This window comes from Xylona heveae (genome assembly GCF_001619985.1).
Source record: "Xylona heveae TC161 unplaced genomic scaffold L228scaffold_1, whole genome shotgun sequence".
In the NCBI taxonomy this organism is placed as follows: Eukaryota; Fungi; Ascomycota; class Xylonomycetes; order Xylonales; family Xylonaceae; genus Xylona; species Xylona heveae.
In genome coordinates this window covers 683,223-710,153 of record NW_017264193.1, presented here as the reverse complement: position 1 = coordinate 710,153, position 26,931 = coordinate 683,223, and the positions used below count along the sequence as shown (strand labels likewise).

Here is a 26,931-nt window from a genome sequence, read left to right as displayed (position 1 = left end):
TGAGTGCGCAAAGTCTTTTGCAAACGCAGAACATATCGCCGAATGATTCAGGAGAGAATCTTTTAGAGATGTTCAAACCTAAATTCAACTTCGGAGATTGCAGCATCGGGTGGAAATGCCTATCCACGCACTCTCAACTGACGCGATTAGTACTATCAGTTCCTCGCAAGTTCTGACTGATTCCTCAAGCGTCGTTAAAGAGCTGTTGGAAAACTCGATAGATGCTTTGGCAACATCAATTGCGGTCGAAATTTCCGCCGATACTGTCAGCACCATTCAAGTTAATGACAATGGCCAAGGAATTTCCTTAGAGGACCGCCACCATCTGTGCAAGCGATACCATACGAGCAAGATCAGGGACCTGGCCGACCTTAAGCATGTTGGCTGTCGCTCACTCGGGTTTCGAGGAGAGGCTCTAGCCAGTGCTGCTGAAATGAGCGCGACTTTGCACATAACGACGCGCACTTCCAGAGATGTGGTGGCTACGAAAACGTCTTTCAAAAGAGACGGTCAAGTGGAAAGGTATGAGGATTCCCGATTAGCCACCCCAAAACAATCCTTCCATCAACACCTGTTGTGTGCTTGACAACTTATTTCTCCTAGCATGGTTCCAATCTCACACCCTGGGGGAACGACTGTCCGTATCGGCGGACTTTTTAAGCATTTGCCTGTGAGGAGACAGGCAGCTCTCAAATGTGCATCGAAGACTTTGACAAAGATAACGCGTCTAATGCAAGCTTATGCATTGGCTACACCATCTGTTAAGTTGTCTCTAAAAGTTCTCCAGGCAAAGAATGCAAAGGCCGATTGGAGCTACGTCCCTCAGTCAGACAAGACGACGGCTGAAGACTCAGTCCTGAGAATTTTTGGGAAGGACTTAGCACATCAATGTCAATACGTGGCTAGATCATGGGCCGTCATCAGAAATGGGTACTCTGAAAGACTAAGCTCCAGTCATTCAGAAGAGCAGCCACAATATGACTGTTTCAAAATTGCCGCCATTTTTCCCAAGCGTGGCGCTGGTGCGTTTCCTTTTACCATTTCCCAGAGAGTTTTCAATTTGATCCTAACATGCCTCTAAAGACTTTCGTGATATCAATGATAAGGGACAGTTTGTATCTGTAGATTCACGCCCAATGTCATGCGCAAGGGGTCCAATGAAACAGATTCTCTCGCTGTACAAACAATATCTCCATATGGAACTATCCGATAAAAGTAAAGCCAAGAATCCGTTTCTTTATTTGAGAATATTCTGTCCGGAGGGCATTTACGACCCAAATGTTGAACCAGCAAAAGATGATATTTTATTCGAGAACCCATCGCTCCTGCTTTCTGCCGTCGAGGAATTATTCCGAGCAGCGTACGAAACCCCACAAAATGCACCAATGAATGATCAATCTTCCATTGCTTTGAAAGATGGGGGAAAAGAAGCATCTTTGAATCTACCTGCGCCGAATACGAAAGTCGACAATAGTAATAATCCCGACAATTCGGACGTCCCGGCGTCACTTTTATTTGGACCATTCAATGATAACGCTGAAGCGGACCAGTCAAAGGCGTCAATCTTTCAATCAGGTTCATCTTACGAACCAGTGCGTTTTGGCAGCCAACCTATTCAACAAGAAGGAATCAGTCTCGATGGTGTGCTTGAGAAGGAACATCACTCTGCCTGGCATTTCAATATGTACGGCGGTGATGAAGACGAGGAAGACTCAGAGGCACACGTTTCTGCTGTGGAATCTGGTACTCTCAGCTGTGAGGTCGATCATGTTGAATCAGACTATGCATCGAAAAATATCAATCTCTCCAACCCCTGGATCATTGCGAAAATGAATGCACCAAAACGCCATCAGCCTATCACACTTGGAACACAGAGTTGGCCTAATAATGAGGATGACTCGAGGCCAATTTCTCCTGAGAAAAGTCAAAGCTTGACACCGCACAGGGCGTCCATGCCGTCCTCTCCGAAAGCTGCCTGCCTGGCCACACCGACAGAGCATAGAACCGTGCTACCTACACCGAGATATACTAAACAAAGGTCATGTTCACACGAGGATACTCTCTTTGATACGCCTATTTCGGCAGCAGCCAGAAGGGAACGAAGACGGGCTCGGGAACTATATGGAAGAGGTGCATTAGACACGCAAATCCAACGTATCCGCAATGGGCAACGCCAATATACGGAACAAGGTAGCACCTGTTCCCCTGCTTATGTCTCTGAATCAGAACCCTTGAGTCCGGAAATCTTACCTCAATCTAGCCCAAATCCTCCTATTGGCTTTGTTAGTGCGGGGTCCCTTCGACGGGATGCGCAGCTCCTGCCAAATACGTGTGAAGAAGTTCCAGATGATCCGAGGCAAGCATCATTTCAAACACGTTTAAGAAAGCCCTTCGTATCACCGCTGAAGTCGAAGCAAAAGGCGCCACACGAGATTCTTCGGATCCCACAGGACATTGGCCAACCGTTCTTTGAGCTTCCCAAGAGCACGAACAGCTCGCAAAGACGAAAACATATTGATGAATATTGTTTGCCGAGGGAAGATCTGAGTTCCGTCCAAGAATTTAGCGAAAGTCCAATCGCTGCAGATATTGAAGAATCGCTTGATTACGAACGACGCAAACAATTACTCATCCAGCAACGCAAACCTCTGCTTCGACCAGACAATCCATCGGAATCCCGTGATAAGGGCAACGCAGTCTTACAGGCTCCTTTATCTCAGGAAAGTTCCCCTCACATGAACAGATATCATGCTGCAGTAGCCAAGCTGTCAGGCGAACGCACCGCTTCCGTCGACATTGTCTCTAAAGGCTTCGCCATCGATGATCCCCGGGCATACCTGATTCGACTGCGGAAGAAAGGTGATCAGTCTGAGGCTTCGATAAGGCGCAGCGGCAGAAGACTGAAGACTACTATGCTTCCTTTTGAACGTATATCCAGTTTTAGTAAAACAAATGGTTTGTGCTTGAATATTTCCACCGAGACCGGAACGCTCGCCCGAATGCTTGAGTGGGACGAGCACACCTGGGGATTCGCAGAAAGCAAAGAAAAAGAACTAGGACTGTCAGTTCCGCTTGATGAAACACCCACTTTGAATGAACGCCTTGATCACCTCATGCAAAAGTGGTATCGTCACAAGACGGGAAAAGACACTAACGTCAAATTGAATGTTGCTCCTGCGCTAAAAAAGCATTTACAATTGCATATGTTTGCACCAGAAGATGGCTTCATTGCCTAATGACTTGGATGCGGGTGAGAATTTTGCATCAAATTCAAGTGCTTGCTTTTGGATTGAATTGGGCAACTTGGCGCGTCGAGCAAAAATTAGATAGTCAAACCTACATCATGAGCTTCACCAATTGCGCAGCATAGGATGAGCATCTAAGAAGGATAAAATATTTCTAAAAGAACATCTATCAGCATCTCCAAATTAAAATATATTAATTGAGCTATGCAAATCTATAATGCATTTGACAAGGCCAATATCGACACACTGCTCACAAAGCCTATAATGCACTAGAAACGAATCTTGGTATTTCAGCATGTGCAGGAAATGACCGATTTGAGATGATCGAGCAAAAATAGATTGTTATGGAAAATTTACGGAGAATATACAAAGCGTATCTAAGTTTATGGATGGCCTAAGCAAAGCATTCCTGGCCTTAAATATTTGTAGTTGGTTAGGGACATGTCATTGGGTAAGCGGAGCGAGGGTGACGCAGCGTGGTGGCGGAGCGGCTGGGAAATTCCGAAATCCGACCCAGATTGAGGACATTACGGTTCCTGTGTTATGTGGACATGTCACGAATGCGACTTTAACTGCCAATCTACATTTCCCCTTCAATTCTCGCATTATTTTGTTAGAGCTTTTGAACATTTTTCTGTTCCTAAGCTCTCCTGCCAGAATCCGAGCCTCGGTATTTGCACGAGGAACAACAAGTAGGCTATCAGCTACTAGCATTGGCGCGCTCCTGATTGCGCTTAGGTGCGCGAGCCCCACGACGCAGCTTGATTAAGGAGGGAGGGCATACAGTAGCACATCATGGTATGTTCAATATGTTATGACCGCATGTATCAGTGTGGACAATTGCTGTCGACAGTTTGGATAGTCGTTAATAATTTGTACAGGCCGTGACCAAGCGCGCGGGCCGCAAGAAGGATGCCGTCCCCGCAAAGGCGGCGAAGGGCGCCGCCGCTGGTGGAAAGCCCCAGGTGAAGAAGGCGGCATTTGAGACGTCAAAGAAGAAGGAAGTTGGTGTCTCGGATCTTACTCTAATCAGTAAGATCTCTAATGAGGCCATCAACGACAACTTGAAGAAGCGTTTCGAAAATGCGGAGATATATGTAGGTCCAGCTATCTCTTCAAGAAGAGAGTCAGCGCAGACAGCTGGCATTCGGTTTTCCGCATCAATTCTCTGATGACATTTTGCAGACGTACATTGGCCATGTGCTTGTCTCCGTCAATCCTTTTAGAGATTGTGAGTTTCCGACGGTTTCGAAGTCGTAATGTAACCATTACTTACGTTCTGCGCAGTGGGCATCTATACAGACCAAGTTCTCAATTCTTATCGGGGGAAGAATCGGTTAGAGGTATGTGAATGCGATTGCGCGCAAGCAATAGTATTGGATACTCATATAAATAGATGGCACCCCACGTTTTTGCTGTTGCGGAGTCGTCGTACTATAACATGAACGCATACAACGAGAATCAATGCGTTATCATTTCTGGAGAATCAGGTGCCGGAAAGACGGAGGCTGCAAAGCGAATCATGCAGTACATTGCAAGTGTCTCTGGAGGCCATAACTCGAACATTCAAAAGGTCAAAGACATGGTCTTGGCCACCAACCCTCTGCTCGAGTCCTTTGGAAATGCGAAGACGCTACGAAACAACAACTCGTCTCGGTTCGGAAAGTATCTGGAGTTGCAGTTCAATGCTCAAGGAGAACCCGTGGGAGCGAATATTACCAACTATCTTCTGGAGAAGTCAAGAGTCGTTGGGCAGATTACGAACGAACGTAATTTCCATATTTTTTATCAGTTTACAAAATCAGCGCCGCAGAAGTATAGAGGTAAGCGCTCAAGGCTCTGGAAGGATTTTCGCGGCCGTTACTGATCAATTCTCCAGAACTTTTTGGTCTCCAATCGCCCGAGTCGTATTATTACACTAGCCAGTCAAAATGCTATGATGTAAATGGCATCGACGACCACGCCGAGTTTCGAGATACATTAAACGCTATGAATGTTATCGGGTTGCCGCAGGCGGAACAAGACGATATTTTCCGAATGCTTGCTGCTATTCTGTGGCTGGGAAACATACAATTTGTTGAAGATGATAATGGCAACGCGGCGATTGCGGACCACTCAGTGGTTGATTTTGTCGCGTACCTGCTCGAGGTCGATGCTGCCCACGTGCTGAAAGCACTCAGTATCCGTGTCATGGAGACGAGCAGAGGAGGGCGCAGAGGCTCTGTTTACGATGTCCCTCTCAACCCAGCCCAAGCCGCCGCCGTTCGTGACGCTCTGTCCAAGGCCATCTACTACAACCTGTTCGACTGGATCGTTGACCGTGTGAATGCGTCTCTCAAGGCCAGGGGCGCGTTGGCTCATTCTATTGGAATCCTAGATATCTACGGCTTCGAGATTTTTGAGCGGAACAGTTTCGAGCAGCTCTGTATCAACTACGTGAACGAGAAACTCCAACAGATCTTCATTCAGTTGACGCTGAAGACTGAGCAGGAAGAATACGCTCGGGAACAGATTCAGTGGACGCCCATCAAATACTTTGATAACAAGGTCGTTTGTGAGCTCATCGAAGAGAAACGGCCACCAGGTGTTTTTGCGGCCCTGAATGACGCATGCGCAACAGCACATGCCGACCCCGGAGCTGCTGACAACACCTTTATGCAGAGACTCAACATGCTATCTTCAAACCCTCATTTCCAGAACAGACAGGGTCAATTCATTGTTAAGCACTATGCCGGTGATGTCACCTATGCCGTCCCTGGCATGACAGACAAGAACAAGGATGCTTTGCTCAAAGATCTTCTGATCCTGATGGGTCACAGCGGCAACTCTTTTGTTCATGCCCTATTCCCTCACCAAGTCGATACCGATAATAAGCGTCGTCCTCCCACAGCTGGTGACAAGATCAAAGCATCTGCGAATGACCTGGTTGCTACGTTGTCAAAGGCCTCTCCCTCGTATATCCGAACAATCAAGCCAAACGATAACAAATCGCCAACTGAGTATAACTCAGCCAATGTTCTGCATCAAATCAAATATTTGGGTTTGCAAGAAAACGTCCGGATCAGACGTGCTGGATTTGCCTACCGTCAAACCTTTGAGAAGTTTGTGGAACGATTCTACTTGCTGTCGCCAAAGACATCGTATGCTGGCGACTACATCTGGACAGGCGATGCCCTTTCGGGAACGAAGCAGATTTTGAAAGATACTAGCATTCCCACGGAGGAGTATCAAATGGGTGTCACGAAGGCATTTATCAAGACCCCTGAAACTCTCTTTGCGTTAGAGCACATGCGTGACCGCTACTGGCATAATATGGCTATCCGAATTCAGAGAGCTTGGCGGAACTATTTGAGATATAGGATTGAATGCGCCATTCGGATTCAGAGATTCTGGAGAAAGATGACCGGTGGCCGAGAGTTCATAGAGTGGAGGGATTACGGCAATAAGATCTTGCAAGGACGCAAGGAGCGTCGGAGATACAGTTTAGTTGGCTCGAGACGATTTATGGGCGACTATCTCGGAGTGGGCAACAAGGGTGGCCCTGGGGAGGTGATTCGGGACTCGATCCGGCTTGGAAGTGAGTTAGACTTTACAGACTTTGAAAAGGAAGAAGGTGCTAATTCAAATCATAAGGCTCTGAGCGTGTTCTGTTTTCTTGCAGATGCGAAATTTTGGTATCTAAGCTGGGACGGTCAAGTAAACCAAGCCCCCGGATACTGATATTGGTAAGATCTCCTCTGCTTGGATCTCCAGAATACAATCTAATAGCCAAACAGACCAACAAGAGCGTCTATATTGTCATTCAATCGATGGTCAACCACCAACTGTCAATTCATGCGGAGCGGACGATTCCCCTTGCATCGATTAAATTCGTTGGAACCTCCACCTTGAAGGACGATTGGTTTTCACTTGGCGTTGGATCTCCTCAGGAGCCCGATCCTTTAATTAGCTGCGTCTTCAAAACCGAATTCTTCACTCATCTGAAGATGGCTACACCAGGTGGTTTGAACCTTAAGATTGCCGACGTGTAGGTATATCCTTTTAGAGCAAAAACACAACAGATGCTAACGACACTAGAATCGAGTACAACAAGAAACCTGGCAAGCTCGCAGTTATCAAGACCATGAAGGACCCAGCCATTCCTCGGGACGATATGTACAAGAGTGGTACCATCCATACTTCGCAAGGCGAGCCTCCCAGTTCCGTCTCAAAACCGACTCCCAAGGGCAAGGCGATACCTGGAAAACCTATCACCTCAGGAAAACTGCTTCGTCCTGGCGGTCCCGGTGGTGGACCCTCAAAGCTTGCTTCCCGACCTGCTGCAGCACGGCCTGTCCCTCAACCCAGAGCTGTCCCTCAATCCCGACCTGTCCCTCAGCCAGTGCCGCAGCCAGTACCGCAGCAAGCTCCTCAGCCAACAATTGCACAGCCGCGACCCGTTCCTCAACCTGTCGCAGCGCTCAGTGCGGCAAACCACGCCCGCTCCGCCTCCGCTTCGTCGACTTCATCCGGTCGGACCCCGCCTCCCCCGCCACCAGCTCCTCCATCTGCTCCCGCAACCCCAGAACCAACCTATCGGGTCCTCTACGATTTTAGCGGCCAGAGCGAGAATGAATTGTCCATTGTCAAGAATGATCTTCTGATCATTGTGCGGAAAGAGAACAGCGGTAAGTTAGATTTCTATCCACGAATTTTCATCGGTGATTTGTACCTTGAACTCTTGAAGCTGATCTGGGTCTGCAACTTTAGGCTGGTGGCTTGCAAAGAGTTCAGATGGATCTCGTCAAGGCTGGGCACCTTCGGCATATCTTCAGGAAGAAACTCCTAGGCCGACCCCACCGCCGCCGCCTCCCGTCGCGCCCGCTTCTACACGCACGCCTCCAAACGGAGTCGCAGCCAATGGCGCCGCACGTCCACCTGTCAAGGCGAAGCCCGCGCCTCCAGCACCTCCTGCAAAGCGCCCTGCCACGCGAAAGCCAGCCCCGCCGCTCGCCCCGAGAGATAGCGGCACGAACCTTGCTGAACCGAATGGAAACACAAGTGGTCGTAACACTCCAAACTCGTCCAGCAACGTCAGTTTAGCAGGAGGTCTAGCTGAAGCTGTATGTAACACCCTATCCATTTTTGTCCCTCTTCTTCCTCTTCCTCTCCTCCTCCTCCCCCTCTTCGTTCTTCTTCGTTCTTCTTTTTCTCTCTCCACTCTAGGGCCATCTCATTTTTTTTTTTTTTTTGGCTTTCCATATCCCAATGCTAACAAATCACTTTCCACGTATAGCTACGACAACGACAAGCGTCCATGCAGGGCAAAAAGGCAGACGACGATGACGAGTGGTAGACGAATAGACACGTCTGAGCCGGGACGCCCCTTTTTTACTCCGCCTCAACCTTTGTCATCCAACATGATTATTTAGATCCTTCCCCTTTTCTTCTCACTTCCCTTTCCTTCCCCTAACTCCTCCTTCCCCCCACCAGGTGGTCGCGGCCAGTCGTCTCAATCCCCCCTGATTTATCCTTCTATATCCCCCCCTCGTTCGCAGAAACTTTTATATCCTTCTTCCTGCTATAACTTATTTTATTCTTCCTCGTCACACGCATCTGACATGCATGTAGACGTACACCCTGTCGAAGCCCCCTGTGTATAGGATTCTCTTATATATGCTAGCCCTACGTTGTTAGCTGTATCAAATTTGTTATATTACTTTATTATCTTCATCTTTCATCTAGAAATTAAATATATATTTTTTTATTTTTATAATCTTGCCATGTTTTGTCATATATGTCTGATCATCGTATCGTTTATAGTCGTGTCATGTCAAAATATTGCGTTTTTAAATACCCATAGTCCTGGGTCTCGTGAGGAGGCTGTATATGATGATTCGTGCGCAGGTATAGTATATTAACCATGGTAATCTGCGCGGGCAAAAACCTTTTTACCTTGTAGGTTGTCTCCTTCCCTGTGTCGCCTCCCCCTCCCCCTTACGGTCTCAACGCGGCAAATGCGTAAAAAGAGAGTGACGGTTCATGCCAGACGAGACAGCCGAACATACAAGAAATGCTATATGCTCTATGCTATATTCCTAACATAGCCAGGTGGTGTATCAGCCATGCTAATAATCTTACTTCAGCAGGTTACCGGTCTCCAAGGCTCCATCGAGACAAGCCATCAGACAATGCCGACTGCATGGCTGATGAAGGGGCAAAGAAAGAAAGAGAGCGAAACGATAATGCTAGATTCCTACTCAACTACCCATTCTTCAGCCCAGAATTCCTCGAGGGCCCGAGTTTCTTCTGGGCCAATATACGTTTCCATTTCGTGACGCCAGTGCCCGTGTGGTTCGTGTATTGCGCATGCTACGTCTGCAATGCAAGTATACAGGTCTGTGAGAATGTGCACGGTATGGTCGGATAAACTCTGCTGCGGGAAAGAACTTGTCATGAGGGGGAGAAGGGTGATTGGGTTAATGGCCTGGGTGTTGTTGTTGGTGTTGGGAGAAGTAGAGGAGGCAGCATGAATAGCATGACGAGGTGGAACAGGTGAGCGTGGAGAGGAGAAAGGTGAAGGTCGAGTCTGTCGTGTATGGTTTTGCGGGAAAAGTATAGATGGCTGGAGTTGAATTGGCGGAGGAAATGACGTTCCTTGATGAAAACGATGTTGGTGTTGGTTATGTGGTGTATAAGTATCATAAGATGTAAAAGGTCGTATATTTTGCTTATTCGGAATCTGTGGATTGAAAAAACGTCTGTGTGAAAAGTGTGCAGAACGTGAAGAATGTGGAGATTGCGAAAAGGAAAGTGATGAGAAGAGTTGACGTGTTTCAGGCTGTCGAGGTGTGTGATGCGTTGGCGAAGAAAATGACTGTTTCTGCGGCGACAAGATCTGCAAGTGACTTGCTTGTCGAGTGAATCGTGAAGATGAACAAGAAGAAGTTGGATGGTGAGTATGACGTCGCGGAGAAGACTGGATGGGTTGATGTTGATCTGTGCTAAACTTGGGTGCGAGGGTGAGAGATGGGTTGCGTCGCTTTGTTGGAAACGTCAGAGATATGATACGTGTAAGCTGAGAAATATCTGCTACTGGAATAATTGTTATGCGGAGATTGAGCTGTAAGAGCCTGAGAAGTGTCAGAATGTAAGAACCTCTCTACAAATAAGATAGAACAAATCAAAACAAAGAGAGCGGGTACAATGGAAAGGTGAAGATGATTAAATAAGTTTTATCATGCTGCTTGACATGTGGGATGAGTAAAGAATGGAAGGAAAGCATCACATACTCTGCTTGAAGTTGCATGTATGCGCATATGCCAGTGCCGCTTTCAGAGCCAGCTTGATCTCTGCCGTTTTGAACATCATGCCCAGCTGTAGTTGGAGTATTTTCTGTCTTGCGTTCGCATGGCTCTTCTAGAACAAAAAAGACGAATAGATTTTGCCCAAGGCCTGTAGATGAGAATTGAGCTATACGGCGGATGGTACTGGGTTTAGTCTCAGGGTCTATGCAAGGAGCGGAGAGGAGTAAGATGCGGTTCTCGATCGTGGTTGGGCTTGAGACAGGGCCAGAACTTGCGCAATTGGCCGACGTCCTTGCGTTGGATAATTCATTTTGAATGGTAATATCGTGCGTCTGGAGAAGCATCTCTAATAAATATTAAAACGAGGTCTGAAGTTAGCAGAGGCAGTTGGTAGTCTTCCTGTCGTGATAGAGCTCAGAGGGATGCGACCTGCCTTTTAAATTGAGAGTTTTTGGGGAAGACAGCTCTGGTATGAGCTGATACCACGGTGGCCGATGGCGAAGGGTGGTGCAGAACATTTGTGGGCTATACTGATGATGAGGTCAGGATTCTTGCAGAACGTTGTTCTGATGAATACTTTAAATATATGCTTCGGTTGGCGAGCGATATTATAGCTGGTGCAAAACAATCTTATGCCACGTTTTGAAAGCTTCCAGAACTAGTTGTATATGTTTACTGTATTTGATTGTGTGTGGAGATTCGTAGATGTAATCTACATCGAGACTAATGTTTAAGTAGGCGATTTGTAAGGAGCCTGTTAAGAATTGGAGGCCTTAAGGTTCTCCATTGCAAATCGAGGTAGATAAAAGATCCAAACATATATACAAAAATAAGTCTATGTCCACGTTATCTGCCGTTCCTTTCTATTGATTGTAGTGGAGTGAGGTGCAGTGTAATGTCGAAATCGAACGACGCTGGGCTACGAAAATGCAGCCTGGGTATTTTTTTTCAATCAAAATTAAACACGCCATTCGACTGAAGGATTGGTGCAAGGATTGTTTGTTCAAACCAGCAGATATTTATTTCTCTGTGGGCTCTTGAGATTGCGGCGTTGCTTTTGCAGGCGAAGTCTGTTCAGGCTGAACAGAAGCCTCTTGGCTGGGTTGTTGCCCCACTGTCTTTTGCGGCTTAGGCGTGGGCTCAGGAGGAGAGGAAGTAAAGGGACTTTTGAAGATCGAAGGAACCCAGGAAGGGGCGGGCTCTTCGGCTTGAGGTTCAATCTCAGGCTCGACGTCCCTAATATCCTCGGGGAGAATCCTTTTCGGTCGAGGATGGACGAGGATTCCCTGCTCAGCTCTCAACCTCATGACTTCCCTCTCCAAAAGAAGTAGGCCTCTCCTTGCGGCCTTTTCGCTCTCCTGCAGCTCGTTGATCTTATCGGCGACATCCTCTCTTCGAGTATTCTCTTTCCGACGAGATCGGAAGGATTCAAACAAAATCAACCCGCCACCAACAAGGAATAAGAAAGTTTCGCTGATGAAATTCGCCCCGGAATCGATAGCTTTGGCTTCCGATAAAGGTCGAATCCGTGGCGCAGGTGCAGGTTTTGGCTTCTCCTCCGTCTGACCCTTGGTTTTGGATTTTGCGGCGGCTGTTTCGTCCGCCTTGGTTTGCGCTTCCGTTTTTACCGTCGGTATTTCATGCTTGTGCTTCTTTGCCTGCGCTGCAGCTGCCTCCTTTGCTGCTTGTCTCTCAATGGCAGCGGTATCGCGTAAGAGTCCGAGCCGTAATCTCATGTCCAGCTGGTGGAGCGACTGCGCAAAGGAGACGCACACACGTCGAAAGCGCTCATGTTCCCTCGCTTGAGCCTTAATTTGATTCTGAATAGAGAGATGAGCAATTGGGACACGGGAGTCTGAATAAGATTGGGAAGTACCTACTGCAATTGGTTTGGACAAGGTCTTAACAATGAGCGAGGTCAACTTTAACGTGATGCTGGACATTATTGCTCCATCAGAGTCGAGTGCTTTGTATTATAACTCTAACGAGTGCGGTGAAGCTAAATTTGCCCAGGATGCTTCGGTATACAAAAATACTCTTGTCGGAATAAAGAGAAAACCCAATTGATAGGAAACAAGAATGATAAAGGGTCGCAGACAGATGCTGACACCAGGAAGAAGCACTTGATGAAGGTTCCGCTTTGGCCCTATGACATGGCTGAATTGAGGGTCGGCGGTGAAAGATGCCGACTGGCAAGGGGTAGGAGGGGCCTAATGAAGGTACAAAGGTACAAGAGCACCTAAGGCAACTGGCACGTGCTCACCTGCGACTGCCAGGTACGTACCGTCGACACGTCGTCCCTGGCAACGGCAGACTGAAAACAACCGAAGAGCTATTGTTTGCTAGAGAGTTACGGTGTACAAGGAGCTGAACATCTGTGTTGCTTGCCATCGTGATTCATCACTCGACTTCCCGCGTAAACAGGGTCCATCTATCATCGCGGAGCTCACGATGGCGATGGAGGCCTTGTCACCTCATCCTGTTAACATACCTGTTCGGGCTCCATCAAAGGGCGAGAAGGCAGTCTTAAAACCAGCACAGCCTGCGAAACCTATGAAAGAGAGAGACCATGCCGCAGCTCCGCCGACCCTGGTCGTGGAGCCTGATGCCCTCGATGGCGAACGTGGCGAACGATATGCGACCGGAGGATTCTTGGGCAAGGGTGGATTTGCGATATGTTATGAGGGTGAACTTCTTGACCGTACTTCTCGGCGGTCAGGCCATCGATTCGCTTTGAAGATTGTCAAAACTCAGATGGCACAGAGGAAAATGGAGGAGAAGGTAGGAATTTTTTGATTGTAATACTCTCATAGGCCTTAATTTTTGATGAAGTTTGTACAGTTTCGCACTGAGCTGCAAATCCATTCGAAAATGCACCATCCCAACATTGTTGAATTTCATCGAGCTTTCACCTTTCAATCGAGCACATATATTGTGCTTGAATTATGCTCTAATGGATCTGTCATGGACATGGTTCGACGAAGAAAATATTTGACCCCGCCGGAAATTCGTCGATACACCATTCAATTATGTGGCGCTATCAAATATATGCATCATCGCAATATCATCCACCGGGATCTGAAAATGGGCAACCTTTTCCTCGATGAACATATGAACATCAAAGTTGGCGATTTTGGATTAGCCGCCATTTTGATGACCGACAAAGAATCTCACTCTTACCAACGAAGAATGACACTCTGTGGCACGCCGAATTACATTGCGCCGGAGATTCTGGAAAAGGGTCGCAAAGGCCACGATCACAGGGTGGACTTCTGGAGTGTGGGTGTCATTATGTGAGAAGATGACACATTTATTATTTCACCTTGGAAGACGTTTGCTAATTTTTTAAAAGTTATGCCATGTTTTGCGGCTCGCCCCCTTTTCAATCACAAACGCAAGAGGAAATTTATCGAAAAGTTGCAAAGAGAGAATACGACTGGCCTCATCTTAGCAAGTGTCCCAACGACATCCCGAATGACGCAAGGAACCTGGTTAGCTCTCTGCTAGTTGATGCAGACAGTCGTCCGGATGCAGATGAGATTGTCAGTCATCCGTTCTTCACGCGAGGATATATTCCTGATCGCATCGATCCGTGCTGTCGGAAACTCCAACCAAAGTGGCCAGATAATCGTCCGCCAGCGGATGCAGCAACCCGAGCGAAGTACTATCGGAAGTGGGCGCAACTCTGTCAGGCATGTGGTGTCGGAATGATAGACGAATCTCAACGCTTCCCTCCCGTAGGCCGCGGACTCGGCAGGACAGTGTTTAAAGAATGCCAAAAGGAGGAGGCAGCCGGTCGCACACCAATTGTCCCATTCCCAGACGACGAGGTGTATCTTCCCTTTCCAACACCGTCGAACTGGCCATCGGCTCAGCCGATTGAGGAAACTCAACATTCATTCCAGACGACATACGAGAATACACTTCCCTCGCTACCACCAGAGAAGCGAGCTTTTCCTCCTGAAATGATGAGTTGCGCAGCCGCAATAAAAGCCATGAGTCTCAAAGAGACTGTTCAAGAAACCACCCCAATTTTGTCTGTTGCGGCAAGACGGCCGGATAAGAGAAGCCACGCTGCTAAACTTCGTCAAGACGCTCAGGTCGCCGCCTCGCCTCGCAGCACCGCCCATCGTGTACAGTCAACGCAGGGAATTCTCAGCGATGGACCCATCCGTGCCGTCAAAGCGACGGCGGAAAATATCAAGGTCAGAGGAGAATGGATTGAGGATGCCGTTGCTCCTAGTACGAATTCAAAGACGGATGCGAAGAAGGAAACATTGAGAGCTGGTGCCGTGCGACGAGCAGGAACCTCCAAGCAATTGAATTCGAAGAGCAGCGGCACGGCATTAGAGCAACCTCAACCATCTCAATCCAGCGAGCCTCTGCCGACAAGAGTGACAAGAGCCCGCACTGGGTTGAGAGCTGTGGAAAGTATCAGGGTTGAGTCAGCCTATCAGTCAAGCACCACCGCGGCGTCTCAGTCAAGACGCGCAGGCACAACATCAAGATCATCCTCGAGCCGGACCAGCTCGAGACAAGGGCTCATTGGCCCAGATGATTCGCAAGAGGTGCTGTCAAACACCCTTCCGAACCGTGTTCTGGCCCAACTTGCCAAGTTTCACCACAATGTCTCGGAAGCCTTAGCTAGCCAAAATGTGGAGACCCGGACGGCGGCGCGCAAGCCTGCAAGCATGAAGGAAGGTTCTATTGTCGTCAAATGGGTTGACTATACAAACAAATTTGGTATCGGCTATGTGCTCAATGATGGCAGCATTGGCTGTCTCATGAATGCTAGAGATGGCATGCCGCCTGGCTGCATTCTGGTACGGGACGGCGAGAAGCATATGAAGAGAAAAGCCTCACCATCCTACCCAGAGAAGGAGGAAATTGTGCCCCAATCGGGTGATCCTATCGAATTCCTCGAGAATCGAGGAGAGGAAGGGTTTGTTCGATCACGTGTGGACGCTGGAATGTTCAAGGTGACCTATGACGGAGAAGGTACCGGTCGACTTTACCCGGGTGTTGATACCTATGAGAATAGGAAGAAGGAGACAGTAATGATCTGGAAGAAATTTGCACACTACATGCATTCCACCCTTCGAGAGGACGAAGATGCTGCGTCGGAAGGCGAGGGCCCAGCTTCTGCTACCGGCAGCCAGTCAAAGCCCTGTGTTAAATTTTTCCAGCGCTTGGGTAACGTCGGAGTTTGGGGATTTGTAAATGGAACCTTTCAGGTATGAGCACTTTATCCACAACGTTTGCTCGGCGAGCACGGAACTCACAAGTTATTTTGCAGTTTAACTTTCCGGACCACACAAAGATTGTTATGTCCGAAGACGGAAAATGGTGCGACTTTTACCACCTCCAGCCAATTGCGGCACGTGCGCTTCAACACAATGATGTTGAATACCTCTCGAACGCGATGCTTGATGAGCGCGAGATTCTGTCGTATTCGGTCCGAGATATGCTGCGAGGCAGCCACGGCCGGCATCAATTTGGAGATGTCATCAAGGCCAATCAATTTGAGCGGAAGCTGTATTTCATCGAGAATGTTGTCCTGCAGTGGCTTGCCAATAAAGGCCTTGGCCGACAGGATCTGACGCAAAAGATCAAATGGGAAGGCATGCAAGAGAAGACTGCATCAGGAAAAAGGGGAAAGCTTGTGTGGGTCACGGTTGGGGCAAGAGGTGAAGATGTTCGTGTGACTGAGGAAACGTGAATTTACGAGCCCTGAAGCGTGGGCAGGATATGCTTAATCCAGAGCATCGGTTGGATGAACCCAACATCCCCCTTGATAGACTTCATCCATTGACGACGTTACGACCGCTATGACGCTTAGCATTTGCATTTTTAAAAACTCACACGCGCAAGAAAGTCAGGCATTGGGCTGGATTCGGCGTTTGGAACTTTGCCGTACAATTCTGTCCGATTCAGATATTTTCTTGTTTTAGCTTTGTCTCTGTTTCTGGGCTTGCAAGTCACAAACTCGATGGCATGCATCATTCAAAGTGCAGCATTGCTTTTCTTCAGCATTATGCTTTTGACGGAAAATATACCTGTGTAGTGTACATAATTAATGCTTAATGGAAATTATCCACTCAAAGCTACTACGCAACGTAATGACAGGTGTCAAGGGACAAAAGGACCCGTCCCTGGGAGAGAAAGTCAGAATCAGATGAGATTGTGGGCCAGGCCGGATAAGTTACTCGCGTGTTCCGTGCCTGGGAGCTGATCCGTGGGGCCAAAAGGCTTCGCTTGCTGTTGCCTGGAGGAATTTACCTAAGGTGGCAGGGTGGAACGACCAAGTGGATGTTGCTCAAGCACTCGTTTCGTCCGTCCGTCAACCTTGCCCTAAATGATCAACTAACTAATCGCTTCAAAAATATATGTAAGCGTTTTGTAAGTGAAAGAGACGTAGTGTTGTTCGACCAGGATTATTGTGATGAAGTAAAGCGTGCAATAATGTATTCATATCTAGGCGAAGAATGCCGGAGAGTCATGGCGAAGCGCTACGGCCGTACCAGCTTCCCTCGATCAACATCATTGTGGCTGCATACTTTCCTCTGTCTACTATGTCTACTCTGTACCATGAGACACATACAGCCAATGCAATTCTCTGACCGTTTCTCTTGTCGCCTGTCATTGATTGGCAGCATTGGCTATCGGCCAATCAGTGTAGGGCATCAGTACTTTATACCAATACCAATCTCTACTCTGTATGTGGGCGTCCGAACGGCAAATCGCAGCTAGGGCTAGCCTATACCGTGTAAGTTACCGAGCGAGACGGGAGGTAGCTCGGTATTCCGGTACGGTACCGTTGAGAGTCCCGTGGAGATTTAACCAGGAACGTCGCTGGTTTAGGTAAGAGGCACAGCAAACTTACGTTGCAGCGGAGCCCGGGGTTCACGGTTAGCAAATCGGGGGATCGTTGGGCCGATCGGACGTGAAGGTGAGTCCAGCGGGCACAGACATTGTCCCGTGGAAAGCGCAACGAATTCCCCTTCTTGAGGCGAACATGGCATAACTTATCTGCCTTACTGCGAGTTAACCTTCCCCTTAGCAAGGATGAGTGATGCTCTCTGCACTTGCTTCATCCCCCGATTCCGTGTCTCCTAGGGCATAATTTCTGACAGAAGGAGAATTAACTGCCTCTACTTTCTGACCCCCCGGACTCACTTTAGCCCTTTACTCCTTCCAGTCTTTTCAGCTTCGCAACCGTCGTCAATCCCGGACTATGGACTCTCTCCGCTCGGATAAATTCATCTGGAGATGATTGCGCGTTGATTATTCACTCCCTTTGAGCCTAATTCCACGTTTCAAACCTTCGACCATTAAAGTGACGAACATTTCCTGTCCATGTGCACTCTTTCTGTTTCTATCACACGGTCAATTGCTCTTTCCCAGATGATTCACCAATCTCTACCATAATTGCTTCTCTTCCATTTATCTTGCCTACCTGCTGTCGTCAACTTTCTTTTCGCATTTCATCATAGCAGAAGAACAAAAAAAAGTGGTGTTAGCTCGACAGCAAATTGCAGGTCCTACATCCTGTTCCAAACACTAGCGATCCTGAAGCTATATTGGCATTCTACATCAAAAGTACTTCCTACAGAGCAGTATGGCTGCTTCGCAAACCGATATAACAGCAGCCGTGGCAGACACAAGGGCCGAGAAAGTAAATACTAGGCAAGAAGAAACGTCGTCACCAACGCCATCTTCCAACCAGGATGGTCCCCCCAAGTTTCAGCCTGGCTGGAGATTTTATCTTGCCTTTGGTGCTCTCTTAATAGTCACCCTTATGGCTGCCTTGGATGCTACTTCTCTCTCCGTCGCTCTTCCGGTCAGTCGAATCTCTATCTTCTCCTCTAGGAGAGATGTGAATGTGCTGAATCAAGATTACAGATTATTGCTCGCAAGATCCATGGAACGGCCATTCAAGCCTTTTGGTCCGGGACGTCCTTTTTACTCACGTCCACAGTCTTCCAGCCTAGCTTTGCGTCTTTTTCGCATATCTTCGGCCGTAAACCTCTGATTTTAGTCTCAGTTGCTCTCTTCACCGTCGGAGCCATTGTTGCCGCCGTAGCCAACAACTTTACTGTCTTGCTCGTTGGCCGTTGTATTCAGGGTGTTGGAGGTGGTGGCATTATCGCCCTTACTGAGATTGTCGTCACGGACCTTGTCCCCTTGCGCGAACGTGGCAAATGGTTCGGTTTCATGGGTATGATGTGGGCTATTGGCAGTGTATCAGGGCCGGTTGTCGGTATGTCACGAATTCGCGACATTTCAAATCATGCACAGTCTGACTGTTATCCTCGCAGGCGGAGCACTTGCCCAAAAAGCTTCATGGGTAAGTCGCGAAAAATTTTTTTTTTTTTTTTCTTTTTCTCTATAAAAAAAAATGAGCCCTCCCATTGATAACGTCGCTAACAACTGCCATTTCAGCGCTGGATTTTCTGGATTAATCTCCCTTTTGCCGGCATATCCTTTATCATGATCCCGCTCTTTCTCCAGCTCCACTACCGCACAAGCTCTTTTTTCCAGAAACTTAAGCGTGTCGACTGGATTGGGTCGGTCGTTTTTGTCGCTTCCACCACTTCTTTCTTGATTCCTATCACGTGGGTATGTTTTGTCTTGACTACAGAATAGTAGGCTTTATCAAGAACTAACAGGTTTCAGGGTGGTATAATGTATCCTTGGGATCACTGGAGAACACTTGTCCCTCTGATCATTGGTGCTTGCGGCTTGATCTTTTTCGTCTTTTATGAGGAGTTTGTGGCCGCTGAACCCGTGATCCCCATGGATATTTTCAAGAACCGCACAGCCGCTTTGACATACTTTGGAGCATTTATCCACGGGATGGTTTTGTGGTGCATTCTTTACGTGAGTTTCTATGATGAAGTTGTCGGAGTATTTTTGAACCGGAGCTGAATAGTCTTCAATTTGCAGTACCTTCCCCTCTATTACGAAGCTGTCAAGGGAATGTCTCCTATCCTGGCAGGTGTAGCTGCGGTGAGTAAACTCTACATCCAACTTTCCATCCAAATGAATCAGATAGCCCTAACATTTATTAGTTCCCTGAAACTTTTACAGTTGCTCCCGCTTCTATAGCAGTTGGCATTGCAGTCAGCATCACCGGCCGCTACCTCGAGCTCGTCTGGGCTGGCTGGATCTTGACCACTCTCGGCATGGGTCTCCTGTACCTAATGGACGTGCACACGTCCACGGTTGCGTGGATTTTCCTGAACCTCGTCCCGGGTCTCGGTACTGGTATCCTTTTCCCGGGCATGACGTTTTCCATTCAAAGCCAGTCATCTGACGAGAAGCTCGCCTTTGCCGTTGCCATGTTCACCTTTTTCCGGACATTTGGCCAGGCCCTTGGTGTTGCCGTTGGTGGTGTCATCTTTCAAAACCAAATCAAGCACAAGCTCGAGCAATATCCGTCGTTGGCTCCACAGGCTGGCGAGCTTTCCAAGGACGCCTCCGGCCTCGTTCAGATTATCAAGAGCATGGCCGATTCGGTACCAGAAAAGGCACTGCTCATCAAGAGTTATACGGACTCGCTCAAGATTGTCTGGATCAGCATGTGTGCCTTTTCCGCTGTTGCAATGATTGCTTGCTTCTTCCTCAAGGCCTACAGCCTTGATCGTGCCCATGAAACCGAGCAGGGCTTCAGGCACGAAAGGGAACTTGGCGATGAGGAAAAGGTTGAGGAATGAAAACCTCTGACGACCCTTTCAAGTCCGCGTCCGAATTCGAAACACACCGACCCCACAGCCTGATATGAGCTGCGTTTGCACATATTTTGCCTGGCTGGTTCCACCCGGAACTTGTGTACCCAGCATCTTGCGACGAATACAATCTTCCGATTCTAATGTGACGCGTTAATAGACTAATAAGCATATACGGTGCCAGGCGTTGCAACATTTTCTTTTCTTCTGACTTGGAATTTTCCATCTCGCCATCTTCTCTCGCTCAACATTGATGCATATACAGATATTCATCATCTCTTTCTCTAATTTCTTTTGGTCGCTATCATATGGCTATACGGTATGAGGAGATAATTATTATTAATGGCTACGAATAATATTGTCCCAAGGCAACGAGCTAATGCCACGGACATGCAATCAGGAGAGCAAGGAATCATTCTGACTGATGATATTTTTCTTCCTCTGCTTCTTCTTCTTCTTCCTCTTCTTCTTCTTCTTTTTCATTTACGATATTTAATTATTTTTCTTTTCATGAAGCATTTAACATCTTGCATGATGGGAATGGGAACGATACATTCGTTTAGAACGGCATTAATTATACAATAGAATCTAATATAAACATGTACTTCTTATCTTAAAATTAACACCGTTACTTGGTTAATCTGCATTTCAATTCATTCATTATTCATTCATAGACTGTACTCTACTGTGGTAGTCACCATGGTGAGTACTCTGTGGTGCGAGGCTGAATGTAAGAGTGAGTCGAAACCCAGCTTGGCCTCCTCGCTATGACTCGTCTGCTACTTACCAAGTACACCGCTCCACATTGGCGTGCCTTCATCCAGCCCATGCTCTGCTTACTACTACGTAGGTAGGTAGGTAGGTAGGTAATTGACTGCTGCAAATGTTTTACATAAGAAGCTACTATACCTAACTCCGAGAGCAATTATTACCTTTAGCTGGAACTACCCGAGCTGAACTGCTATGCCTTTCTTGTGCCTGGCCTTGGCCAGGAGTGATATGAAGCTGTACTGGAAAATCCATTATAAGCAATTCCCATATATCGTTTATTACGGTATGGTAGTCCTCGGTCAATTTATCATGGTATGGTAAAATCTACAGAGGTATAATACTGTGGGACAAATCGAGTCAATTGCTGCCCTGAGCTTCATTCGGTGACAAGAAGCTCACAGGATGTAAACCAGCGGAGAGACCTCAAGCAGAGATGCAAAAACTGTCTAACATAACCCCGTGTAATTGGAGTATAAAGTAAGGTATCTTTTGGTAAAAGTCTGATTTACGGGATACGGGATGATAGGGTTATTCATACCCGTGCGTATAGGGCAACTAAGTACTCCGTAAAGGCCCCCTGAACTAGAACCCCACTTTGCCCTTGTGTCGTCCTCTTGTCCTTGGATGTCACACCGCCTACGTGGTCGCCTCGGTTTCGGGTCGTCATTAGCGAACCTGCCCCTCCTCGCCTCAGCCTTGCTGCTCTGCTGCTCAGCTGCTCCCCCACCGCTTCAATAGTCAATACTCAATCCATCGTTTTGTCACTTTCCTTTCAAATCGGCAAAACTCTCACCAGATTATCCTGGATTGTAAAGCTGAATCTACTGCATCTTTCAGACACCTTCTAACGGAGGTTCATTCTACGCGTAAACCGGTACGAAACTGCAACTCAGTAGTACACTAGGTAATTACGTCACTTAAGTTAGCTCAGGTACGGTACAGTACGTCAGCTCGCCCAAAACACAAACACCTTATCATGACGTCTCGATCGCGCTTGTCTGGAAGGACGATATATAACTGACGTTGGATGTACATTTTAGGAGCCTAGAAAACAAGAGTACACAAAGGAGAAAATCCCAGCAGCCTAAAAAATAAGAGCACCGAAAAGGGAGAGGAGAGAAAAGAAAACACAAATAAAAGACACCCGACCACTCATCCACGCTCACAACAACAACGCGTACGACAAAACACAGACAAAAGACACCCGACCACACCTTAACACATACAAACAAACCAATCATGTCTTACAACGACCAGTACGGCTACGGCTCTGGCTCCAATGACGGCGGATACGGCCGCCGCGGAGACGACTCTGAATACGGCGGCGGTGGAAACCGTGGCCGTGACAACTACTATGACTCGTCCAACGCTTTTGACGACCGGTCTGCTGCTACCGGACCCGACGGTCGGGGCGGATACAATAGCACCACGGACTCGAGCTACGGCAGGTCTGGCGGTGCTGGATCTGGTGGTCGAGGAGGCTACGATTCCCAGTACGATGAGCGGGACAGCTACAACGACAGAACATCGTATAACGACAGGTCCAATTACAATGACCGGAACAACTACGACGACCGGTCCAATTACAATGACAGGCCCAGTTACAACGACAGACCCAGTCACAACGACAGGTCCAACTACAATGACAGGCCCTCGTACAACGATATGCCTTCCAACACGGGCACATCCTACGGCTACCCTAGCCATCCCGGCTCAGGACCCTCGGACTACAACAATAACAACAACAATGATGACGACGACTTTAGCAGCGCCGCACAGCACGCGCAGCGCCACAGCGGTGGTGGCGGAGACAGCAGCAACTTGTTCAGCCAAGCGCTCTCGTTCTTGAACAACAACAAGCAGCATATTGCCAACTCGCCGCTCGATGAGCAACAAGCTGTCGAGCACCACCAGAATGTATACGGCGGTGGCAGTGGCGGCGGTGCCGGAGGTAGTGGCAGTAGTGCCGGTAGCAACGGCCTGGGCGCGGCAGCAGCCATGCAAGCCCTCAAAATGTTCACGTCGGGCCAGCAAGGGTCCAGCGGATCCAAGAACGAGTTTATCGGCATGGCCATGGCCCAGGCGGAGAAACTGTTTGAGCAGCAGAGCGCCCAGGGCAACGTCTCTGCGGGTACGGACAAGCAGAGCGTAATCACGTCTGCAGCGGAGATGGCGTTTAAAATGTACGCCAAGAACCAGATGGGCGCTGGCGGACAGGGCGGTGCGGGAGGATTGATGAGTCTGGCCAGTAAATTTTTGAGCTAGATTTAGCTACGGAGGAATGGCCGTGAGAGTTGCAGATTGCATGCGCATGGCTATCTAGTTGTCCAGTGTATTGCATTTCCTATTTAGTGTCTTTTACATATTTTCACAACCAAGCAAGAAAAACACTGCTGTATAACGAATCATCACTTTAAATTATCACTTTTAATTGAGCTGAAAAGGGAATGAAAATGATAGAAATATACATGTAGGTATATAAAATTATATTTAAAAATGAAAAATTAAAAAAACAGGGGTAATAAAGTTGTACCAAGAGCTACAAAAGTGTTACTCAATCTCCAAGTTTCGCAAGATTCAAGAGCACGAACACTGGTAGGACTGTTCGCTCTAGACGGCGAAACATGGACAGACGAGAACAGACTAACGTATAGCCGCAATCTATCCAAAGAGCGTGTGGCAGCCCCACGAACGCTCGACGCCAAACTCGCCCGGCTGCTTCCACATGTCGTTTCTAGTAAAAACAATGTTAGTCCGGTCTGATACTATGACGCAAGATGGGCCAGGGAGGGAGAGAAATGGAGAAATGGAGAAATGAGGGGGAAAAACTTACTCAAACGAAAACATGACACTCCTGCTTCCAGCGGCATTGGCAATGGCCGCAATGGCCGTCTTTTGCTCCTGCTCACCGGGGACGGCGGCGCCATTACTCGAGGTGCCGTACGAGGGCCAGCCAGTCTCGAGGTTATACGCGGGCTTATTGGGGCAGAGCTGCTCGAGGACGTGGAACTGGGAGGCGACGAAGCTGCCGGCCTTGTCGGCAGAGACCTGGGAGTTGAAAAAGGGGTGGAGGTTAGAGGAGATGACATCAACCGCATTGCAGAAGGTGTCGGCGTTGGACTGGAGGACATTGAGGGGCTCGGTGGTGGTGACGGGGCCCGAGTAGCCGGCGCGCTGGAACTGGGATTTGGTGGAGGTGATGAAGCCGGCGAGGTCGGAGGCGGAGACGTAGCCGTTAAACACGGCCTCGTTGCCGATGACGATGAGCTCGGTGAGGTCCCACTGGGCCCAGTCTTCGATGGCGGAGACCTGGTCGCCGGCGCCGGAGATGCCCGAGGATGAGATGAAGATGCCGAGGACCAGCTTGAGGCCGTTCTGGCGCGCGGCGGAGCCGACGTGGGCCAGCGTGCTGCAGTCGGTGCTGTAGACTCGCACAGAGGTGAAGCCGGCTTGCTTGACGGCGGAGATGTCGCTGGCGACGGTGCCAGCGTCCTTGCAGCCCCCGTTGGAGTCGTAGGGGGTGTAGGTGATGGCCCATTGGTTGCCGTTGGAGCTGATGGTGCCGGGGTTGGATGAGGCGGAGGGAGAAGAAGAGGATGAGGAGGAGGTGGTGGAAGTGGAGGTGGAGGCTGAAGTCACGGCCGATGAAGAGGCAGCAGATTTAGTGTAGCTGGTGGCGAACGAGGTCGGGCTGGGAGAAGCTACGTAGCTGGAAGAGGAGGACGAGGAAGAGGGGGTAGAGGAGGAGGAGCTAGAGCTGGCCTGAGAATCACCGGCAGCATTGAAGGCGGCCTTGGCGCCAGCGAAGCCGACGGAGGTGGAAGAAGACGCAGGGACGGAAGAGGAGAAAGAAGCGCTGCTGCTTGAAGAAGCTGGGCTGGAAGAAGCGGAAGACGATGCGGGAGCGGAGCTGGCGCTGGGACTCGAGGAGACGGCAGAGGAAGAAGAAGAAGAAGAATAAGCAGCAACCGCGGAGCTGGAGATAGAGGAATAAGAAGAAGAAGGAGCGACCGAGGAGCTGGCCGGGGCGCTGGAGGCGACAGAAGAGGAGGAAGAGAAGGAGCTGCTGCTCGCAGAGGACGCGGGGACAGACTGCGTCGAGGAAGGCGAGGCAGTGGAACTGTTGACAGGTCTGACCGTCACGGTGGCGGTGTAGTATGAAGTGCCAGTAGGCTTAAGAATGGTCGTGGTCAACGAGGAGGTCGTCTCTGTCACGGTGGAAGGCTGAACCACTATTGAAAATTCCATTAGTTTGTTGTCCTTAATTTTTTTCAATATCGGAAAATCCAAATCCAACATGAGCCATGTCAGACAATCCACTTACAGCCTGGTTCTCCATACCAGGTGGAGACAAAGGTGGTGTAAACATAGGAAACCTCCTCGGTAGCCGTGGCCACAGAAACAGCTTCCTCGGGGCTGCGATGGAAGTGCGCATGGTTGTGACGGCGCTCGTGAATAGAAGCAGCCGCAGAAGATCCCAGCAGCGCCGAGATGGCGAGACCGGCAAATGGAAGTCTCATCTTATCACGTCCGCTCAAATGGAGGCCCTTCGTTCAGCTTCTTTTTTTTTTTTTCTCGCTTTCGCTCAAATTCAATCGCGGGTGAATTGATACTGATTGACAGCAGCACAAAGCTTGTCACGGTCCGATATCGCACTCAAGAAAAACGATTGGATAAGGGAACGCCTGCCAAAAAAGAATGAGGGCAGTATATTCGACTAAGAATAATCACTGGATTAAAGAATGACTAGAGCTTGAATGCTGAAGAGCAACAGGCGCCCACAAAGGAGTGATGAGACGCGACGGAGTGCCAGTGAGTGTGAAAAAGCAGAAGGGAGAGGGAGAAAAAGGGTATGTATGGTCTTGGAGGTGGTGGAGGCACTGTCCACTGCCTGAGAAGCTAGCACCAACAGCAGCAGCAGCAGCTGCTGCTGCTTCCAAAGCCATAGAAGATTATCGGCCAAGCAAAAGGGCCTGTGAAGGTCTGAGGACCTATCATTCTAGCTCAGGGGCCGATCCATGACGGCGTAGGGCCGTGGTAGGGGAGTGCCGGGGCTAGAGGGGAAAAAAAGGAGGGGAAAGTCAGAAAGGTGCTCCATCAAGGGAAAAAAGCCACTCGCGTCAATTGCTGCCGTTGCGCTTTCCAAAAACTCATATCACCTCGCACCTCGCACCAACAGCGCGCACATCACAAACCAGAGAGTTCCTGCTGTTCAGCGACCCGAGCCGTCATCAAACACATAGTATCCAATTTGAAGAGGGGTGATTCTGTTCAATTCAGTCAGTGTGTCTGGTTCATAGAATACTGGCGCCATCAGGCCAGAAATCCAAGCGAGGCGTGGCGCCAAAGACATGAATGAGACATATGGTCGTGATCGTGTCACCAAAAGGCAAGCGCGACCAACGAGCTAATCCCATAGTTTGATGATCACTCTGCCGATGACAATTTTGCAATCCATGCCTAGCTGCCGAGCGAGCAAGTTTGGGCCAAGCAGCAGGTCTCAGCTCCGGCATCTAATCGCTTTCGTGAACAAAGCAAAGAAGCAGGGCCGATAAGAGGTATGGAGACGAAAGGATTCTTTCAATCCATCTTTGTGACATTCAGACGGCGTCTGGTTAGTTTGGCGGTTGGCTGAGCGAGGGAGATGAGCATGAGGTGCGGTTTTGCCTAATTGAGCTTAGTGAGGGCTTGGAGCAAGTGGATCAAATGAATCTAAAAGGAGAGCGTAATTTAACCTACACGAACCACAGCCTTTTTGAACTCATCCTGACTCAAGACGCCCTGGAAAAAAGCGCGCACCCCTCAAAGCTCTCATTGAGCATTGCCATCAGTTACAAGAATTAATTATGATCAAAGAAAAAAAAGACCACTCTAAGAGTGCTGCACAAGGGGGTGTGATGC

At 48.7% G+C, this 26,931-nt stretch overlaps 9 protein-coding genes across 9 annotated transcripts; 5 read left to right on the top strand and 4 right to left on the bottom strand.

Annotated features, from left to right (window-relative positions):
• Positions 1–115: 115 nt before the first annotated feature.
• L228DRAFT_257587 (hypothetical protein) lies at positions 116–3,236 on the top strand (the record flags this gene model as incomplete). The annotated part of the gene is made up of 3 exons (XM_018334000.1): positions 116–522; positions 604–1,022; positions 1,084–3,236. 3 exons carry the CDS (start codon positions 116–118, stop codon positions 3,234–3,236), a joined length of 2,979 nt encoding a protein of 992 aa, XP_018191654.1.
• Positions 3,237–3,797: 561 nt separating this feature from the next.
• Positions 3,798–8,774, top strand: L228DRAFT_242504 (myosin I heavy chain). Its single transcript, XM_018331448.1, has 11 exons — positions 3,798–4,043; positions 4,127–4,342; positions 4,431–4,476; positions 4,533–4,588; positions 4,642–5,068; positions 5,125–6,822; positions 6,879–6,970; positions 7,022–7,272; positions 7,323–7,912; positions 7,995–8,347; positions 8,521–8,774. The coding sequence occupies exons 1-11, from the start codon at positions 4,041–4,043 to the stop codon at positions 8,578–8,580; spliced, it is 3,792 nt and encodes a 1,263-aa protein (XP_018191653.1). The 5' UTR covers positions 3,798–4,040; the 3' UTR covers positions 8,581–8,774.
• Positions 8,775–9,330: 556 nt separating this feature from the next.
• Positions 9,331–10,985, bottom strand: L228DRAFT_279340 (hypothetical protein). The gene is made up of 3 exons (XM_018335680.1): positions 10,965–10,985; positions 10,517–10,877; positions 9,331–10,357 (listed from the first exon to the last, which is right to left on the bottom strand). The coding sequence occupies exons 2-3, from the start codon at positions 10,873–10,875 to the stop codon at positions 9,481–9,483; spliced, it is 1,236 nt and encodes a 411-aa protein (XP_018191652.1). The 5' UTR covers positions 10,876–10,877; positions 10,965–10,985; the 3' UTR covers positions 9,331–9,480.
• A 235-nt stretch (positions 10,986–11,220) lies between these two features.
• On the bottom strand, positions 11,221–12,637 carry L228DRAFT_279339 (hypothetical protein). The gene is made up of 2 exons (XM_018335679.1): positions 12,412–12,637; positions 11,221–12,351 (listed from the first exon to the last, which is right to left on the bottom strand). The coding sequence occupies exons 1-2, from the start codon at positions 12,472–12,474 to the stop codon at positions 11,551–11,553; spliced, it is 864 nt and encodes a 287-aa protein (XP_018191651.1). The 5' UTR covers positions 12,475–12,637; the 3' UTR covers positions 11,221–11,550.
• Positions 12,638–12,893: 256 nt separating this feature from the next.
• On the top strand, positions 12,894–16,583 carry L228DRAFT_225787 (Pkinase-domain-containing protein). The gene is made up of 4 exons (XM_018330395.1): positions 12,894–13,312; positions 13,373–13,824; positions 13,884–15,765; positions 15,828–16,583. The coding sequence occupies exons 1-4, from the start codon at positions 12,983–12,985 to the stop codon at positions 16,248–16,250; spliced, it is 3,087 nt and encodes a 1,028-aa protein (XP_018191650.1). The 5' UTR covers positions 12,894–12,982; the 3' UTR covers positions 16,251–16,583.
• Positions 16,584–18,149: 1,566 nt separating this feature from the next.
• L228DRAFT_264520 (MFS general substrate transporter) lies at positions 18,150–20,247 on the top strand (the record flags this gene model as incomplete). The annotated part of the gene is made up of 7 exons (XM_018334591.1): positions 18,150–18,371; positions 18,434–18,791; positions 18,850–18,878; positions 18,974–19,150; positions 19,208–19,411; positions 19,478–19,540; positions 19,603–20,247. 7 exons carry the CDS (start codon positions 18,150–18,152, stop codon positions 20,245–20,247), a joined length of 1,698 nt encoding a protein of 565 aa, XP_018191649.1.
• A 2,022-nt stretch (positions 20,248–22,269) lies between these two features.
• On the top strand, positions 22,270–23,295 carry L228DRAFT_264519 (hypothetical protein; the record flags this gene model as incomplete). The annotated part of the gene is made up of 1 exon (XM_018334590.1): positions 22,270–23,295. The coding sequence occupies one exon, from the start codon at positions 22,270–22,272 to the stop codon at positions 23,293–23,295; it is 1,026 nt and encodes a 341-aa protein (XP_018191648.1).
• A 198-nt stretch (positions 23,296–23,493) lies between these two features.
• Positions 23,494–25,685, bottom strand: L228DRAFT_5072 (glycoside hydrolase family 17 protein). Its single transcript, XM_018336656.1, has 3 exons — positions 25,355–25,685; positions 23,864–25,262; positions 23,494–23,764 (listed from the first exon to the last, which is right to left on the bottom strand). Exons 1-3 carry the CDS (start codon positions 25,548–25,550, stop codon positions 23,692–23,694), a joined length of 1,668 nt encoding a protein of 555 aa, XP_018191647.1. The 5' UTR covers positions 25,551–25,685; the 3' UTR covers positions 23,494–23,691.
• L228DRAFT_242499 (hypothetical protein) lies at positions 25,593–26,078 on the bottom strand. Its single transcript, XM_018331447.1, has one exon. It carries the CDS (start codon positions 25,974–25,976, stop codon positions 25,758–25,760), a length of 219 nt encoding a protein of 72 aa, XP_018191646.1. The 5' UTR covers positions 25,977–26,078; the 3' UTR covers positions 25,593–25,757.
• Positions 26,079–26,931: the final 853 nt, after the last annotated feature.